Raw genomic sequence first — 20,091 nt, forward strand, 5'->3', positions numbered from 1 at the left:
AAAACCCCACCTGTTTATATTACCTCAAATATTAATAACATTTCAAAATTGAATAGTATGTTTTACCTTATTATAGGGCATATACAATTTTTATACTGCTTTTTATTGTATAGTTTTAATTTATTCCATAATACTCCATTATGATATAATTTAATTGAACACTTCTGAATTTTAAGATTGCTTCTACTTTTTCCACTGTGATAAGACTGCAGTGAAAATCTCTCTGTGTGTTTTTATTTCTGGAATGTTTCTTTCAGATAAATTCTTAGAAATGGGTTTGCTTTCTGTTTCTTTCAGAGGTAGGAGATTATATATGTTTTAGCTACATCTTGACCCTTTTAGAGAATTACATCTCTGGTATTCTGAACAGCAAAGTAGATGGAAATTGAGATTTACATTTAGGAGAGTGTAGTAGTTCATTCCCTAATCTTGATTTTTCTACTGATTTATTAGTCTAGTTAATTTTCTAGTGTGTATATATAATATTTTCTATTACCCGAAAAGCCTCTATATTCTTGTTATCCCTACCATATTTACTTGAAATGCATTATAACATTTTACATTTCGCATCATGACTGGTAGGTACATATTCTGTGTTTTCCAAATGAAAAAACAGTTGGTTAAAATGATACAATCCTCTCTAACTCTTCTGTCGAATACTGGAGTCTTATTCAAAGCTAGATATGGCTGGCAAAGAATATTTTGCCTCCTTTCTCTTAGCTTTCCAGAATGTTGTTTTTTAGCTTCAAAACATGTATGTCATGTATGATGAAAAAATTACATTAAGACTTTGAGTTAATATTTTGAGTGTCATTCCCTTAATACTTTGGTGACTTCAGCATTGTCACCAAAGTACAGTTAGTAAACCTGTCTTCTGATTAAAGGTGTCAGGGATCTTTCCTTTTCCTTAAATAGCCTTTTTCCTTTTTTAAAAAAAAATTAATTTTCTAATGATATTTTGGTCTTTTATCTTCTTGATCAAGAACTGTTACTAAGAGTAGTGGTTTTATATGAGCATCAGAGACAAATCATTTAATATTCATATGTATCAGAAAAGATCCTCCATAGCTGACTCACTGAAACCCAACGGTATGATCTCTTTCTCTTTATAGAATGATTTTAGGCCATGACTTTCGAACTTTAGAATTCTTAAAAACAGCAGCATATCAGACAGTTCTGGAGTTTTCATAAGAGGCCATTGAAATAGATAATGCTGAGTAATCTAATGGATTTCTGAAAGCATAGTGTGCTTTAGATGCTGCTAAATCAATAAACATAACAGTCACTTAAGTTTGTATATTATGTATTATTTGGTTAATTATAACTCAAATCCTTTCAGAATATTTGTCTTTCAAGTGGAATGCTAAAAATATAAAGTGCTTGTAAAAAATAGAACCATCAGAAAAATGCAGAAGTATATTATGTATTTTTTCAGATAATCTTAATATTTGAAGTTAACCTCAGATTCTGCCATATACATCATCTTATGAACCATGAAGGAACAAATTTCAGAAGCACTTAGTAATAAAAGTAAATAGTTGAGTTTAATGTTACTTTAGAAAAGGCAGAGATCAAATTGGCAGCATCCATTGGATCATAGAAAAAGCAAGAGAATTACAGAAAAACATCTATTTCTATTTCATTGAATTTGCTAAAAAGCCTTTGACTGTGTGGATCACAACGAACTATGGAAAATTCTTAAAGAGATGGGAATACCAGACCACCTTATTCAAAGTTGCTCTGTTGTGTCCGACTCTTTGCAACCCTATGGACTTCTCCAGGCCAGAATACTGGAATGGGTAGCCTTTCCCTTCTTTAGGGGATTTTCCCAACCCATGGATCAAACCCAGGTCTCCCGCATTGCGGGTGATTCTTTACCAGCTGAGCCACAAGGGAAGCCCGAGAATACTGGAGTGGGTAGCCTATCCCTTTCTCCAGCAGGAATTGAACTGGGGTGTCCTGCATTGCAGGTGGATTCTTGACCAACTGAGCTCTCAGGGAAGCCCCTAATTGCCTCCTGAGAAATCTGTATGCAGGTCAAGAAGCAACAGTTAAAACCATACATGGAACAATGGACTGGTTCAAAATTGGGAAAGGAGTACATCAAGGCTGTATATTGTCACCCTGCTTATTTAACTTACATGCAGAGTACATCATGTGAAATGCCAGGCTAGATGAAGCACAAGCTGAAATCAAGATTGCAAGGAGAAATATCAACATCAGATATGCAGATGACACCACCGTTATGGCAGAAAGCAAAGAGGAACTAAAGAGCCTCTTGAAAGTGAAGGAGGCGAGTGAAAGAGCTGGCCTAAAACTCAACATTCAAAAAACTAAGATCATGGCATCTGGTCCCATCACTTCATGGCAAACAGATCAGGAAACAATGGAAACAGTGACAGACTTTATTTTCTTGGACTCCAAAATCACTGCAGATGGTGACTGCAACCATGAAATTTAAAAGATGCTTCCTCCTTGGAAGGAAAGCTATGACCAACCTAGACAGCATATTAAAAAGCAGAGACATTACTTTGCTGACAAAGGCCTGTCTAGTCAAAGCTATAGTTTTTCCAGTAGTCATGTATGGATGTGAGAGTTGGACCATAAAGAAAGCTAAGCACCGAAGAATTGACACTTTTGAACTGTGTTGCTAAAGAAGACTCTTGAGAGTCCCTTGGACAGCAAGGAGATCAAATCAGTCAATCCTAAAGGAAATCAGTCCTGAATATTCATTGGAAGGACTGATGCTGAAGCTCCAATACTTTGGCCACCTGATGTGAAGAACTGACTTAGAAAAGACCCTGATGCCAGGAAAGATTGAAGGCAGGAGGCGAAGGGGACGACAGAGGATGAGATGGTTGGATGGCATCACCGGTTCAATGGACATGATTTTGAGCAAGCTCCGCGAGTTGGTGATAGACAGGGAAGCCTGGAGGGCTGCAGTCCTTGGGTTGCAAAAAGTCAGACACAACTGAGTGACTGAACTGAATGATACTGAATTTTTGTTTGATTCTTGTGTCCAATAAAAGCCTATATTGAATTTTTCAGGAGTTGCTTCATATAACATAAGTAGCTGCTCTGTGTAGCATAAGTAAAAATGTATTTGGAGCGCATATGTATTATCTATCAAAGGGTGGTACTGGGTAGAAATCACAAAATCAATATTGAAAAGCTTTTTAAAAATGTAGCAAAATTTGTTTAGATCTTCATAACTTGAGATGTCCAAATTTAAAATTCTCTGGTTTTTCACATTAAAAGTATCTCAATTTTTGATTGTTGACCATAATGGTGGAAGCTGGTTACTGACTTTTTGAGGGGAGATCTTAAAAAAAAATAATAGGCAGTCTAGCTTCCTTAGGTATGATTACTTCAGGGTAGGTGGTCGCCTCTGAAATGCGATCCTTTCTAAAGGAATTTGTAGTTATTTTATCTGCTACCACTTGTGAAAAATAATCAAAAGTGCAATTTGTGTTTGAATCTAGACAAAAGGGTGGGATGATGAAATTTGCATGACTTGATGGTAAAGGACATTGTAATCATTATCTGTTTGATACTCTTTAGTGAAAACTAAATAGAAATGTCCCTAGTTCTTATTTTTAATAATATGATTTGCAATATAGCTTTACCCAGTGATACCTAGTTGAGTACAACTAGTGCCTAATTTTATTTTAAAATTATTGTGTGGTAAAATTGACATTTTTTTGGTGGGGGAAGTACAGTTCTATGTCTCTTAGCATATATATTGATTCATGCAACCACTCATGTAACCACCAGTGCTGTTCAAGATATAGAACAGTTTGTCTTCACGAACCTTCTTATACTATCCCTAGTCACACCCTGCGTGTACCCCAACCTCTGGCAACCATTGATCTGTTTTTTTAATCACTATACATTTTTTCCCCAGAAAGTAATAAATAGAATCACGCAGATGGAACCTTTTGAAATTGATTTCTCTCACTCAACAAAATGTCATTGAGATTCACTGAGGTTGTGGGGATCAGTAGTTCATTTCTTTTTATTGGTAAGTTGTTGGTTGAAATGTTTTGGCATTTGGATATTATTTCTGATCTGACACACTGGCACTGAAGTTTGAATTGGTTGCTTTTAACTGGGTTGACTATTTTTAATCAGTTAAATGAGATACACATGTAGTTAATTTTCTGAATTAGAATATTTTTTTAAACTGAACATTAGGCTTGCATGTATAGCTCAGTTACAGGATTTAAGGGCAAAATTTGAGGTTAAAAAAAGGATTTTGCAGTTTATGAGCAAAATAGAATGACCTATGACCCTTTAAAATGCCAGTGCCAATGACTTGACAGAATTTTCTTTGCTTTTGTTCCAAGCCTCTTCCCACTCTGACTTTCTGGTCTACTGAGAACCAGACACCTCTAGTGGCTGATAATCTATTTTAATATGCTCGCTTCAGGAGTGCCTGCCTTTATTTGTTGATTATAACAGTCTGTTCATCTTAACTTAGTCAAACTTCATGTATAAACTCTTTGCAGCATAAATTTAGTTTGAATCTTTATCTTAGTATCTGTTTCTTAGTTGATTGAGGTTTTATTATTTCCCCAGCTGCCGAAAATCTCAAGGAGGTCTCCTGATAATTGTATGTTTTAGAAAGAAAATAGTGGTGGTTCTGCTATCAATGAGAACTGTATAAATCTATGTACGATGTCATCAATTGAAATAATGGATTAACAGTAGTAAGAATGAAATGCTCTTCAAATGGAGAGAATAATAAACAATCATTTATTAGTAGGTATTTTAGATTTTGAAGATGAAACTTGTTCTGTTTTCATTGGCAATCTAATTGGTAATAGAAGTTAGAGACAGATTTATAAATTGATTAAATATTTATGACTCAACTTTCTAAGATAAGTTATTCAAATTAACTTTGGCTTCCATATTTAACTATTTTCATGATTCAGGTTCTAATCTCACTTTTAATAGTAACATTAGCAGAAATGGCAAGAAAAGAAAATCTCCATCAGCAGCCTGGCTTTATAGCACACATTTTCATATTTGGTCACAAAAGATTTTTTTGATGTGGACCATTTTTTTAACCTTTAACTTTAAAATTTTAATGTTAAACTTTAATTTTGTATTGGGGTATTGCCAGTTAACAATGCTGTGATCGTTTCAGGTGGACTGCAAAGGAACTCAGCTATATATGTATACAAGTATCCATTCTCCCCCAAACTCCCCTTCCATCCAGACTGCCATGACGTGGACCATTTTTAGGTACCAGTGGATAGATTTACTCTCATCATACATGAGAGTGGTGGTGGAAGCAGTACATACCAACTTCCTCTCTACTGGTTCTTTCCTTAGATTTTAACATTTGAGACCAAGAACCCGACGGAATTAGCAGAACGTCTGCGCTCTGTTTGTGGGAATCAGAGCAACGCGTATGCCCGCCTGCTCGAATACCGCCTGAATGCCTTGCGAGGACTGTGGAATGCCCAGCGCCAGCTGGCCTTGGAAGAACAGCATGAAAGGGAGAGTTCGGGTGATGAAGAAACTTTGGCCTTGCTCAAACGCCAGGGCTTGTTGCAGCAACCTGAGCAAGCTCCCTTCACATCGAGGATGGGGCTCCTGCTGGTCTTCCCCCTTATTCAGTCCCAGAGTAGAACAGACCCCTCTCTCTGTAACATCACTGCTGAGGTGCTATTGAACTGCCTTCGCGACTGCCAGCCTTTGAGCCTGACCAAGGAGCCTGCTGATTGTCTCAATGGAATTGAAACTTTGCTGTGCTCCTGGCTAGAAGAGACTTCTGACACAGGCCGACACATCCCACATAAGCAAAAAGAAAATGCTGCTGCTGCCCTTGTGGCTTTGGCATGTGCCAGGTAAGGAAAATCAAAGGTACCCTCCGGTGACCTTGTGACGGCTGTTGCCTGGGTTGGGTGAGTGAATGAGAGAGCAAGCATATTTGATGGAAGTCTTAACATTCAGAAGCCCTTCTTTGTTTTCAGTATTGAATTTCACAGCCTTGACAGTGCCTAAGATGCTTTCATCAAAACTTGGCACCAGGAGTTGGAACTGGAACCCAAGTTCAAGGTTTTGCTTTGAGTTATATCATGATAACAGCTTAAACAGTTTAAAATGGTGAATTAACACTTGCATTATCTACTTACCCTTAGATGAATTGTGTTTTACATCAAGTGGTTAGTGGAGGATGTTGTATCTGTATTTCTCCCAGAAGGACAGTGGAAAAAAATGTGTAGAGCTTTTAAATTTTTTTGCGACACGTGTCGGTAAGGAATGCATCAGCGAGTGAATGGGTTATTACTCACCTGGACTCGGTCACACAGATATGGTCACAAATCATATTTCTGGACCTTGATGCTTGGCTCCATCAATCTAATTGAAAGATCTCTCTGTGTGTGTGTATATATATATGTGTGTGTGTGTGTGTGTGTGTGTATCAAGATTTAATAGTGTACTGTCCTTCGCGTGTAGGTTGATGTTATTGATACACAGTCAATAAGAAATATTCTTGGAGTTACTTTTCCAGGAGAGGATTTCTTACATTCTCCTGCTCAGTAAACTGTATGATCCCTCTCACATATTTGTGAAGAAAAGGTTCACTGCCTTTGCTTTCTTCTAACCTAATTGTCTAGGGACTATTAGGGCCATGGTCTGACAGGTTAATGTTGCTAATCTGTCCCCCTCCCTTCAAAATTTTTTCTTTGATTGAGTTCTTCCTTTTGTTAGCAAAGCAAATGTGGGTAACATCTTGGAGGATTACGAAGTCCTTAGACTCCTTCCTCTATTTTTATGGCTTCAAAGTTGACCTTCAGATGGTTCAATCTCAAGCTGTTTTTAAGGCAAAATGGCACCAACATTTATTGTCAGTTTCTTTGCCCTGAGCAAACTGTCATAGCCTACTTTTAGATCCTGGAAGACTGTAGTTGATTATGGAAATCCTGACATGAGCTTAATTCTGGAGACATTATTGGGTGGTACCAAAATAAGGTTCCCTGTAAAGGCTTTATATTGGATTTATTTATTAATTTTTGGATATGCAGAAGACAGTTTTGAGCCCTAAATAGATTTGTTATTAATGCACAAGTCCTATTTTGGGAAATTTTTCTATCTTTAGACAGATTTAGGATGTTTGGAATAATTACCAACTCTTTACTTTCAGATGTTTTAATAAACATGGGATCATAAAACTCACTTATTTATTGTGCCCTAAGATGCTTTTGAACTGTGGTGTTGGAGAAGACTCTTGAGAGTCCCTTATACTGCAAGGAGATCCAACCAGTCCATTCTAAAGGAGATCAATCCTGGATGTTCACTGAAAGGACTGATGCTGAAGCTGAAGTTCCGATACTTTGGCCACCTCATGCGACGAGTTGACTCACTGGAAAAGACTCTGATGCTGGGAAAGGTTGGGGGCGGGAGGAGAAGGGGACGACGGAGAATGAGATGGCTGGATGGCATCACCGACTCTGTGGACATGAGTTTGAGTGTACTTTGGGAGTTGGTGATGGACAGGGAGGCCTGGCGTGCTGTGGTTCATGGGGTCGTGGAGAGTCGGACACGACTGAGCGACTGAACTGAACTGAACTGAACTGAAGATCAATCCTGGGTGTTCATTGGAAGGACTGATGCTAAAGCTGAAACTGCAATACTTTGGCCACCTCATGCGACGAGTTGACCCACTGGAAAAGACTCTGATGCTGGGAAAGGTTGGGGGCGGGAGGAGAAGGGGACGGCAGAGAATGGGATGGCTGGATGGCATCACCGACTCTGTGGACATGAGTTTGAGAGTACTCCGGGAGTTGGTGATGGACAGGGAGGCCTGGCGTGCTGTGATTCATGGGGTCGCGGAGAGTCGGACACAACTGAGCGACTGAACTGAACTGAATTTAGTCTGAACCAACAGATGGTTATTGAAATTGCTTTATGTACTTGAGATTCCAAAGTCCATCCAGCAGAAATGAGTGTTTTTTAATTTTCTTCTTCTTGGGGGGGGGGTGTGTGTGTGTGTGTTGTTTTTTCTTAGATCATGCCTACATTCTGTTGCTAATATTATCACCTTGTCTGGACTTTTTTTACCTCAGAAGTTACATGCTTTTCAGGGCTGGATCATCTCTTTTAATGACGTGTTTAGGAGCACTTTTGAGATTGATGCTCTCAAAGACAGAACCGTGTTTCCAAAAAATTATTTTAAAGATATATATTCATTTCAACTAGCTAACATTCATTGAAAACTTCTGATGTGCCAGGAACCTTGCTAGGTCTTAGAGAAATAGTGACTCATGGTGGGTGACTCGTGATCTCTAATTTTACAGTTGAGTAGATTGCATTTTGTCAATCATTATTGCTCATTTACCACAGGCAAGGGACTCTTCTAGGCAGTAGGAACATAGCAGTGAGCAAAGTAGATGGTCCCTAAGATTGCAAAGTTTATGTGAGAGAGAGACAGACAACTAGCAATGAATGTATAGGATAATTTCCAGAGAAAGATACTCATAGTAAGAAGACAAATCAGGATATTTTGCCAATAGAGAATAACTTAAGAGGAGGTGGAGGCCATCTTTAGCTAGAGATGCCAGGGAAGACCTTACTGAAGAGATAACATTTGAGCTGAGGCCTAGACAGTTGACACAGAGCCAGCCACACAAAAAAGCCAGTAACAGGGAGTTCCAGGTAAGAGGAGCAGCAAGCAGTACAAATCTGATCCTCCTCCTGTCCTTGGGGTTGCTGAGGGACAGCAAAGTGAGCAGGGGGCTGGAATGCAGTGGTAGAAGGGAAGGTGGGAAAGGAGAGTCCAGACCATGTTGGGGCTTTGGAGCCATGGACAGAATCTAAATTTTACTCTAAAGTCTAAATCTGGCAGCCAGTAATATCTTATAGTTGGCTTACTGGTTTTAAATATTCCAGTGTGCCCTTGCCCGTTAATTCTAACCTTGTTGTAACTCAGGGAGGTATCCTTGTTGGACATATGATGAAGTAAAAATCTACAGGAGTTTGGTAACAGGATTGAGATGTCGTCCCTGGTGAGTGGCAGAGCCCGGTTTCGGAGCCTAGGGGGTCTTTTCTCCTAGCTTGTGCTTTTACACTCTATCTGCTGCCTCCCTGCCATTATGGTTCTTTGGTTTTGATTCTTTGAACATCAGATATAGGGAAGGGGACAATTAAGAGGAGGACTCTAGGCCTCCTTGATCCTCTGTTGGGTATTCCATTTCTTGTGAGGTTTAGGCACATGATACCTAGTAATTAAAGCCTTGGCTAAGAGAAATAAGGCAGCAGTCTGAAGTCAGCCCATCTGATACCCACGATCATTTAGTTCAGGAAATGTTCTTATGGTGATTTATACTTGGGGTCTGGCCAGGTAAGTCTTGTGCATCTTAAAAGCACCTTCTTTTAGATCCTGCTGACCATATTACAGACTTCCCAGAGCCTCAAGCCTTTGGAAACAAAAGGAAATCGGGTCTTTGTGAGCTCTGCAAGTATTATAATCACATACTTCACAGCAGGGGGAAGCAGAAGGAATACCCTTCAGCACAAAGTATTATTTGAATGTTTTTCTTTTTGCTCGTATTTAATGTGATGGGGGTTTGGTGAGATGTTATGTAAAATGGATGAACTTAACAAAGATATTAAAAAATTTAAGCCTGGAAATACTGCTAGGCTTTAAATATAATCTCTTCCAATGAAATCTCTCCTCTAGACTAGAGATTGACTTCATGAGAGAGTATCCTGGCATAATCACCACCTATTCTTTGTGCTTGAGCTTTCTGTTTTGAACTTTCATGTTAGGGGGAGATAATTTACCTTTGCAAATACAAGAAGAACCAGCATGGAAAGAGGCAACTATATCTGATATTTCGTACAGCACATCTACTGATTGGCAGCATGCATACATACTCAGTTGCTCAGCAGACACAGACTTACTTTTAAGCTTCCCATGTGATTAATAACATTGACGTCAACAACCTTATTATTTGACATTTCAATTTCAGTGATTTTCTGTTCCCTCTTTTTTTAGGGGATCATTGAAAACTTTTGTTCATACAGTCCATCTATTACAGAAACAGACTGATTTAGGGTCCCTGCCTGTAGCTGATGTGCTGTATAGGTAAGCTGTCACTTTGGATCCTCACCCTCCTTCTACACAAGTGAGCCTTGAGAGTTAAAGCTCTTCCAATAAGTAAATTGCTAAACTCTTTTTTTTTTTATCAATTAATGACTCATGTTTTTAAGTAAGTGTGCTATTCTAATCATCATATGTAAGAATTTTGTTTTTTCCTTCTTAAAAAAGCATGTTGTTTTTCATTTTTTAATTTTAGTGGATTAAAAAAATGCAATAGCTTGTCTTGAATTTTTATTATAGATTTCAAGATGATAATTTGTTAAGATATAAAGTGAAAGTTGTTCATAATTTCGCTACTCAAAGATAACCACTCCAAATGTTGTATGTATTTCCTAGTTCATACCCCTCTCTCTCCATCCCTTCCTTTCTCTCATACATGTATACATGTAAAATACATACACTTTTACACACAGCTACAAATTTATTATAACATAAGCACTACTTCATAATTTTTTAATGTAAAAATATAAGTTTCATGAATGTATTTTCAGATACATAGTATTTGTGTAGAACTATTGTAGTTTTCTGCTCTTTGAGATGGTAAGTTGACTTTTATCTTCTTGCTGGAATGGGTAGTGTCAGTGTCTTTATGATTCTCTACCTCCCTGTTTTAGGCTGTTGCTTTTGGAAGGGGGGCCTGGTTCCCCCTCCTGTTTGCTTGGTGGCAAACATATAGTATCCTGGGGGTACGAAGACATGCTGCCTGCACCAGATAGCAACACTGGCTCCAGTTCTGAAAATAAAGGTAATGCAAGGGTTTGGGTCCTGTGATTGAACTTAAGATATGAAAAGAATGGTTTTAGATCATTGTGGCCAGCGATTTAGATATAACTCTGTGTTCCTTTTAATTAAGAGCTCAAGCTCCCTATACAGCACGTTCATTGTCTGCTTTATCAGTAAAAGCATAAAAGCCGATACTGAGTGAGGTAAGAAAATGGATAGGTTTCACTGTCTCAAGGGAAAAGGCCCATGCGTACAGCCCTGCCGAGCAGGCGTGAGCTACTTAAATTGATTCCTGACTATTTAAATTTGGGCATGGGAGTCTGAAGTTGAATTTTTATATCCACGAGTAGAATATCGGATCTTACTGTCTTATTCTGTTTCTTTGAGTAACTTATTGCGTGTGTGTTGGTGAGCCCTCTTGTCCTAAAAGCAAAAAAAAAAAAATTATTCAAAGGAGCATGAATTGTGAAGTATCTCCTTTAAACAAAGGAGATTAAACTGTTTTTACACAGTTTCACAAGTATTACATATCTGTTTACTCTGTGATCTCAGCGAAAATGGCAGAGGGTCTCTGAAATGTCCTGCAGTTAACTGACTTGCCATGAATTAGGCCTCTTTCTTCGTTTGGTGGATGTACTGACCAGTGTGCCATGGCACACACAACCCATGAGGCCAATACACTCTTTTTATAGTCTGTGCCCTGCTGCTTCCACATCTGGAGTTGCAGCCTTGCAAGGAGTCCGCCTTGCTTCCAAACCTGTTTGTTACTGTAGTTGGTACTTATGATTATATCATTAAATGTTGTATAACTGATAAGAGTAAGGATTTTTTAAAAACCCTAGGAAATTGTTTCCATTTAGAAATGGAATTGTTTAGAACAATCTCTAAGAAATTGATGTTCTCTAAGAATTTAGGGTGGGATTCAGAGTCTCTTCTCCCTACCCTTTCATTTCATTCTCTTGATGGGGGCAACTTTCTCAGATAACTGTACGGGCATGGGGAGCAGTCTCAGCGATGGGCCACTCCCGCATCTCTCGTCCAGTGCCTGTGCCTTTTCATGGTCCACTGTTTATTCCAGATAGTCATGCTAAAGTGATGAGAGGAGCAGGCAAGACTTTGGGATTTGAGTTACCACCGTCACTGACTCAATTAGAGTCAACAGGAGAAGTGAAAACGTGCAGTGCCCAAGAAGTTCTTAAACATTATGGGCAGAAATAAGCAAATTCATACACAACCAAAACCCTTCTCTTCACTCTCTCCTTTAGTCCTTCTGCCCTTCTCAGGTGGTGCTAGTGGTAAAGAACCCACTTGCCAATGCAAGAGACATAAGAGACATGGGTTTGATCCCTGGGTTGGGAAGATCCCCTGGAGGTGGGCATGGCAACCCTCCCCAGTATTCTTGCCTAGAGAATCTCACGGACATGTAATTTCTCACTAAGGATGATGGTATCAAGCTGATCTGTATGCCTTTCAGTCTCTTGTACCTTTGGTTTTGCTTCTGGCTAGAGGATGTTTTTCTTACAAAAATTTAAAATGTAATCTTATTTAACTTTTAATACTGGAAACATTCAACATACACAGAAGTTGAAAGAATTCTATAGTAAATTCTATAGTAAACACTCAGCTTCAGCAAGTGTCAGCTCTGGCCCATCTTATTTATTGTTCTGTCCCCTTCACTCCCACTCTCTGTCAGATCCATACTCAAAAGGCCTTGACCTTAATCTAAATAGTGGTGGATAAGTCTCTATTTATAAGTTGTAAGTTAAAATGTTTAAGGAATGAAATTAATATTTTTAAATAATGACCTACTTTAACCATTTTTTGAAGAACTAGTAGGAACAAGTCTCAGTTGTCTTGGATTCAGTTCAGTTCAGTTCAGTCGCTCAGTCGTGTCCGACTCTCCGCGACCTCATGAATCACAGCACGCCAGGCCTCCCTGTCCATCACCAGCTCCCAGAGTTCACTCAGACTCATGTCCATCGAGTCGGTGATGCCATCCAGCCATCTCATTCTCTGTCGTCCCCGTCTCCTCCCGCCCCCAATCCCTCCCAGCATCAGAGTCTTTTCCAGTGAGTCAACTCGTCGCATGAGGTGGCCAAAGTATTGGAGTTTCAGCTTTAGCATCAGTCCTTCCAATGAACACCCAGGATTGATCTCCTCTAGAATGGACTGGTTGGATCTCCTTGCAGTCCAAGGGACTGTCAAGAGTCTTCTCCAGCACCACAGTTCAAATTAGTAGACTGAATTTTTAAGATCATCACATGTGTATGTGCATGTGCATGTGTGCATGTGGATGTGCATGTGTGCTAAGTCGCTTCAGTCGTGTCTGACTCTTTGCGACCCCATGGACTGTAGCCCACCAGGCTTCTCTGTCCATGGGATTCTCCAGGCAGGAATACTGGAGTGGGTTGCCATTTCCTTCCTCCAGAGGATCTTCCCAACTACATACTCAGTACCAATTTGAGTGCTGTGACATTGAATTTCCTCTAATATGACAAGTAGTAAAGAAACTCCACTTAAACATAGTGGATTGATTTTGAAAATTGAAAAATTGATTTTGCAAATAAGCACAACATTTTATTTATATGTTCTTTTTTAAAGGTAAATTATCTAGAATGTTTTAGTAAACCATTTACTATCATTCAGAGAGAAACTTTATTTTAGCTTGGGGAAGATATACCAAAAGGGAAATATAATTGCTGTTTTTAAATAGAAGCAATATTATATTTTTGTACTGTGTCATTCCAGAAATTTGGGCTTCCCAGTGGCCCAGCAGAATCCATCCACAAAGCAGGCGAGGTGGGTTCAATCCCTTGATCAGGAAAATCCCCTGGAGGAAGGCGTGGCAACCCACTCCAGTATTCTTAGAGGATCCCATGGACTAGAGTCACACATGACTGAAGCAACTGAGCACAACACTCCAGAAATTTAAAATTAGGATCTCTTGATGGAAAATCCACAAGGAGAAGATTCTAGTTCAAATTATCATTAGTCTATCAATATAATATCATTTGCCATTTAAGGGGCACTGGCTTTGTACCGGAGAGCAGTGTGGTATTTGCTTATATTGTCTCATTCAACCGTCAGTCACTCCTAAGGTACATACTGTCTTCATCTTAGAGCTGCAGAAACTGAAATTCAGAGAGGTCCAAAGTCAACTAACAAGTGTCCCAAACTCTTGAATCTCCTACCTTTTTTATTATGCACTCCTTAGGGAAAGTATTGTATTCTTAGTCATTTCAGATTAGAGTTAGGAATGAATTTTTGCTATGCAGAAAGAAAAAAGAAAAATCTTTGGCAGACTGGTTTGGCAGAACCAGATTCTCCTGATAATAACTGTTTGACCTCTTTCCCTGATCTTGGTGCCTAACCTTACATGCATTTGAGGTTTGAGTTAGGGGTTCAAGCTGTCTTCCCTGGAAGTCACACTGAAGCACCTATTTTATTATTATTATTTTTGGCTGTACTCCACAGCTTGTGGGGATCTTAGTTCTGAGACGAGGGATCAGACTTGGGGCCCTGGTCATGATAGCATTGAATCTTAATCACTGGACCACCAGGGAGTTCTCAAGAAGCACTTATTTTAAAAGTGGGAAATTATCTTTCACTCAGCCTCCTAGTGGCTTTTTCATTAGAAAAAGCACGTTTATAATTTCACTAGAAAAAGCATGTATATAATTTACCTGTGAAAAAACGATTTCAGATGCTGACTTGGGACGCTGTCTCACGGCAGATGGTCTTTACCTGTATACTACTAACTCAGTTGGAAGAGGAGTAAGCAAATTGGGGTCTGGATTACATGGTACTCTCAGGTCAGTTGCATGGAACTTGCTGAATAATTGGGCTGGAACATTTTCCTCATTACGTAAATCTGTGATGAAGACACCTGGGAGTGTATGCTAACTCCCTGTAGACTGACTAGTGACTAAACAGTCTGAATGATTTCATACGATTCTGGTTTTCTCTTACTGTCACTTTCTCTTCCTGGTTCTCTTAATGCATTTCAGCTTTGTTTTTGACTCTATATAAATGGAGTTTGGTAGCCCTAAGATCATTGTTTGTAGCTTCTAGCCAAAAATCCCTCCATGATCAGAATTACTATGTTAGTGACTTCTCCATGTCAAAAAGTGGGTATATTTCTAGTTAAGTCTTTTTGTCCTTGGATTTGACATTGGATCAACAGTGATTTTTTTTTTCAGTTGAGATATAAGATCTATGAATTGCTGCCAAAAGAAACTACAGTTTGAGATCCTTATGTATATTTAATTAGATTGTTTCCCCAACCTTTTCTCCTCTCCAATTTGTTGTGGGAAATTAATAGTTGACATAGTTTGTCAGTCTCAAAGTTAATGTTTATTCTCCTTCAGATGTTTTGTATACTTAGTCATTGAAAAGAAATGAGGAGGAAAATATCGTTTTGTCTGTGGTAGCTCATTGTCGGGTGTCAGACCTGACATGCTGACTTAGCCTGTGTACTTTTTCCCCCACAGAGGTTTTGTGTACTGCCGGAACGAGGAGCTGGAACCAGGATGGCTTGCTTTTGGCAGTGGCAGTCTTCTCCACCGGCCTGTATCTTTTGACAATAAACCTCACTCCCTTTTCCAGGTCATTGATCAGAATACCCTTCAGGTAAACAGAACACCAAGGCTTTGTGTTTTATATTTTGGAGATGGTAAGCAAAGTTCATGACATGATCAGAAGGAATAATACAGTTGATACCTTGGGTTCGTTTGGGTTTTTCCGTAAGATGTTACAGAAGTAGTTTCCTGCTGGAGTGACATCCTTTTAACTGTCATTGTTTTGGGATTCTGTTTTTTCTCTAGTATCTTAAGTTTTCCCACGTGATCTGAGTGAATGTGCTCTGTTAGAGTTTCTAAAGCCAAAGACGCTGTTTTTTAGTTACTTTTTATTGGACTATAGTTGTTTTACAACAGTTGTGTTAGTTTCTATTGGACAGCAGAATGAATCAGCTATATGTGTACACGTACCTCCTCTCTTTGGATTTCCTTCCCATTTAGGTTACTACACAGAGCACTGAGTAGAGTTCCCTGTGCTGTACAGTATGTCTTCATCAGTTATCTATTTTATACCTAGTAACAATAGTGTATGCACATCAATTGCAGTCTCCCAAATCATCCCACCACAAACTTTTTTGATTTAAAAAAATTCTAGAGAGTCAAAGATGGTATAAATACCAGCTTTTTTTTTTTTAAACTAGATCTGTTTTGAAAAGACATTATTTCCCTTATTCAGTTTGTTCTAAACAGCTTTCTGTGGGAACGGGAGCTTTGAAGTGAGTTTAGATAAAATCATCGTGTGCCCAGGATCGAGCTCATCCATGGTGCTCTTGTAGCACTCTGTCATGTCACTTGCCACATTATATTGAAATCACCTGCTCTCGTGTGGAACTACTCGCCAAGACCACACACACCTTTGGTTTTGGACACTGTCTTATATTTGTGTCCCTAGAATGTAGCCATAGCTCTTGATTGATGATATAACATCTGTGTCTCTCTGTGCCAGACCCTGGTTTGAGCAATTGACATGTCCTACCTGGGAGGTATAACTACGGCAGTTTCATCTTATGTTAAGGCACCTGAGGCTAGGCACATTGTAAGCATCCAGTAAGTGTTTGTCTTTTAGTGGAAGAGTGAGCTCAGAGAGATTAAGTATCTTGGCACACAGTAATGGCAGCAAGAGAACTTGAACCCATCCACTCTAGAGTCTGAGTTCTTTATGCTTCAGCTTTCTGCCTTTCAACCAGATTAGAACACAACAGTTAGAGTTGCCATCTGTGGAGTGAGTGCCCTGAGAGTAGTCATAGCCACGGCTTAAGTAAGATGTTACACCTTTTCTTGTCTGCCTCTCAGCTGTGTTTTTCCTGGAGTTGTTCACGATTGCATCTCCAGAGCAAATTGGAGGTACTCAGAAATTGTTAGATGAAAAAGTGAATAACTAGAGGCCATATTAACTCCATTTCCTATCAGTAATTCAGCTAGATGAGAACACTGCCTGTATTTATTTGCAATGGAGTTATAAGCTAGGGAATTAAACAGATGTTAAATCTTAGAACGTGATTTACACTTGAAGTAATGTTACTATCCTGTGTTCTGGTAAAAACTCTGTTGTCCAAGAAAGCAGTGTTCTCACTAACTAGATATGTGGCATTAGAACAATTTGGGGGTGGCTTAGGCCATTCAGTAGCTGTTAACTTTATAGACTTATTGGCATTACATATTTCAAAGTGTAGTTACAGCAACTCCATGACTTTTTAAACTTTTGAGGTAGACAAAACAAGTCTGGAAAAAAGTTCATAACATGAGTTCAGGGGTCAAAAGTACCCTGAGGAAAACTAGTGATTCACCCAAAGAAATGGAGTAACTGAAGTTCATTCTTACTGTTCCCTGAAGGCACCTGACCATTTCTAATTATTTTTATTTGGGAATTTTCAGTTCTGCTCCTATTCTTGGATTAAAAAAAAAAAAAGCAGATTTCTTGATTCTTATTTTCTATTATTTTAAGTGCTTTTCTCTGGCAATAAAAATTAGTATATAACTGCACATTTAATGTGACATGATGCAGAACTTATTCATTATACTGAAACTGAAGGATGTTTGCTATTAGAAACACATGCCTTCATGTCTAATGTAGAGAATGGCTGTTTGTCTCTTTCTTCCTGATGGACATGATAAATTTCAATAAGGTCTCATGTTCTAAGTTAGGAGCTTGTGTGTGCCTTCATCTTTTTTTTTCTTTTTTTGAGGCCTTTCTCCTCTTTCTTCTTTGCTTTCCCTCTTGTTTTCTTCTTGCCTTCTCTTTTTGCTTCCTCCCATAATTATTAATTTTTGAGTTAGACTCTAAATTAGGTGCTGGGAGTATAAGGATGAATAAGATATAGTTCCTGTCCTTTACATATAATGAAGTCTTAAATTTGTTTACTAAGGAAATTTCAGAAAGTACTATTTCTCTAAGACTTTTTAAAAAATAAATATTTGATAAAACACACATGCAAAGCAGATTTAAAGTGTTTAGTAACTACTTTTTTTTCCTATTAAAATGTAATTTGCTACATTATTTGTAGCATGTATATTATCATAAGTGACCAGTCCAGGTTCGACGCATAAATTTTCCTCTGTTCATTTCTTTGCATTTGTGCTTTTTTAATAAAATTCTTTTTTAGAAATAAAAAAAAATGTAATTTGAATTAATCTCAAGGATCTTTTAATACGTTGCATGACTTGTTGTATGAAGTTTTATATATTTGTCATGTGATTTTCATATATTATTCTTAGAGATAAATGTCAGTTTTATTTTGACCAGGAAGCCTACTGAATTCTCTTCCTGGACTTAGTGGCATTAATGATGAATTGATAGAAACAGAATTTACACGTCACACTAATGAAATTTTCCTCCCTCTCTCGTCCAGGTGTGCCAGGTGGTGCCAATGCCAGCCAATCACCTCCCTGTTGGCAGCACTATGAGCACTGTGCACCTTTCTTCAGACGGCACTTACTTCTATTGGATCTGGTCTCCTGCCAGCCTGAATGAGAAAACACCTAAAGGACATTCTGTCTTCATGGACACTTTTGAACTTGTGGTGAGTTTCACTTTCTCATCCTTTGTCTTTGCAGAGTCATTTTTATTTGCTTTCTTTTTATGTTGGTTTACAAGGGACCTAAGAAACTTGGAGTACTTGTGCAAGTATATTCACTCTTGCCTCAAAATTGGTTTTTCTCTTGGATGTGTTTTGAAGGTTTCTTTGTTTGGAGTTGTATGACACAAGTAAAGCCAGGCTTTTTGAAGGTTAATCTAGCAACAGAATGGAGATAACAATAGTTAATGTGTAGACAGTGGGTTTTTTAAGGAGAAATGCTCGTGAGCTTGCTGGACCTTTGGAACTAGATTACAGGAGCAAGATTGTGTCTACAAATGGATATTGGGAGTCTCCGAGAGAGAGGATGATTGAAACTGTGAAAGGCAATCATTCATTCATTCATTAGATGTTGACAAAGTATCTACTGAGAGCCAGGCACAGTGGTGTCTAGGTGGTGGGAATACAGTGATGGGCAGGGGGGTGGGATCCTTGCTCAAACGGAGCTTGTATCCTGACTAGTGGGTGGGTTGAGTGGTGGTGGTAGAGAGACAAAACTTGAACCATAATCGAGTGAACAAATAAATGGACAACATAATTTGAGGTAGTGAAGGAAATGTAGTAGCTAACCAGATGAGGGAGTTGGGGGTAGGGGAGGGAAAAGCATTCTAGGAAAAGGAGACCGCAAGTGCAAAAGCTCTGTGGTGGGAGCAGGCATGTGTGTTATAGGAAATGACTGTGAGCCAGAGTGGATGAGTGCAGAGAGCAGAGCTTGAGGCAAGGAGAGACTGGCAACTATGAGATTCCAGATCTGCACTGTCCAGTGCAATAGCGAGTAGCCACATGAAGCTGTGGTTTAATTTAAACAGAAGTTTAAATTAATCAGAAATAAATACAGTTAAAACTTTAGTTGCTCAGTCACATTAGCCACAGTTCAAGTGCTCAGTAGCCACATGTGGCTGGCTAGCGGCTACCATATTGAATGTCAAAGATAACATTTCCATCATTAAAGAAAGTTCTATTGGATAGCACTGAGACGTCTAGATAGTATTTGTAGAGACTTGTAAAAGAAAAAATTGCTCCAAGCCAGGTTCAACAAAACCGTTCTTCATGATGTAATTTAACAGCCTCCTTCTGGGAAGAATTTTAGCATTCCTGGGAAGGGAGAAAAAAAAGGACACCGAAGCAATTTCTAATAAACTTTAGTGGGGTTAAAACTTGTTCTGGGAAATCAGTCATCCATCCTGCCAGCTAACTGTCAGTTTAGTAACCTTTCAGTATACATTGTTCTTTTTCTATTATCTAGTTTCACAGTATTCTCAAAAAATGATCTTTTCTTATAAAATGTCTTAGCCAGAGTGAGCCTTCAAATTGATCTGCTAGAGGTTGTACAACTAGGAATGTCTTTTTTAAAAAAAAGAAAATTGTTTTCAAACAAACTTAACCAGCTGGTTAAAGGACTTAGATCTTTTTTCTGGACAGAGGAGCCTGACGGGCTATAGTCCATGCGTCTTAAGAGTCGGACTTGACTTAGCAAATAAACCACCACCGCCACCACCTAAGAATAATGGAAAAATATCAAAGAATTCCCCTTTCCTTGATATGTTTTGGTTGAATTTTAAAAATCATGTCAAAGAAAAACATGCACATGGATTAAAATTTG

General features: G+C 38.7%; 1 protein-coding gene across 2 annotated transcripts in view; it reads left to right on the plus strand.

Annotated features, from left to right (window-relative positions):
• The window catches only part of HECTD4 (HECT domain E3 ubiquitin protein ligase 4), a 175,500-nt gene that overhangs the window by 49,761 nt on the left and 105,648 nt on the right, over positions 1–20,091 (plus strand). For both annotated transcript variants that reach the window (XM_088828234.1, XM_088828233.1), the window contains exons 2-7: positions 5,338–5,855; positions 10,010–10,099; positions 10,729–10,859; positions 14,541–14,649; positions 15,328–15,466; positions 18,264–18,434. In XM_088828234.1, coding sequence (XP_088684360.1) covers positions 5,338–5,855; positions 10,010–10,099; positions 10,729–10,859; positions 14,541–14,649; positions 15,328–15,466; positions 18,264–18,434 — 1,158 coding nt within the window. The remainder of the gene's footprint in view (positions 1–5,337; positions 5,856–10,009; positions 10,100–10,728; positions 10,860–14,540; positions 14,650–15,327; positions 15,467–18,263; positions 18,435–20,091) is intronic.

The sequence above is a fragment of the Moschus berezovskii genome, chromosome 19 (assembly GCF_049115385.1).
Source record: "Moschus berezovskii isolate FMDL1 chromosome 19, NW_MosBer_1.0, whole genome shotgun sequence".
NCBI classification, from domain to species: domain Eukaryota; kingdom Metazoa; phylum Chordata; class Mammalia; order Artiodactyla; family Moschidae; genus Moschus; species Moschus berezovskii.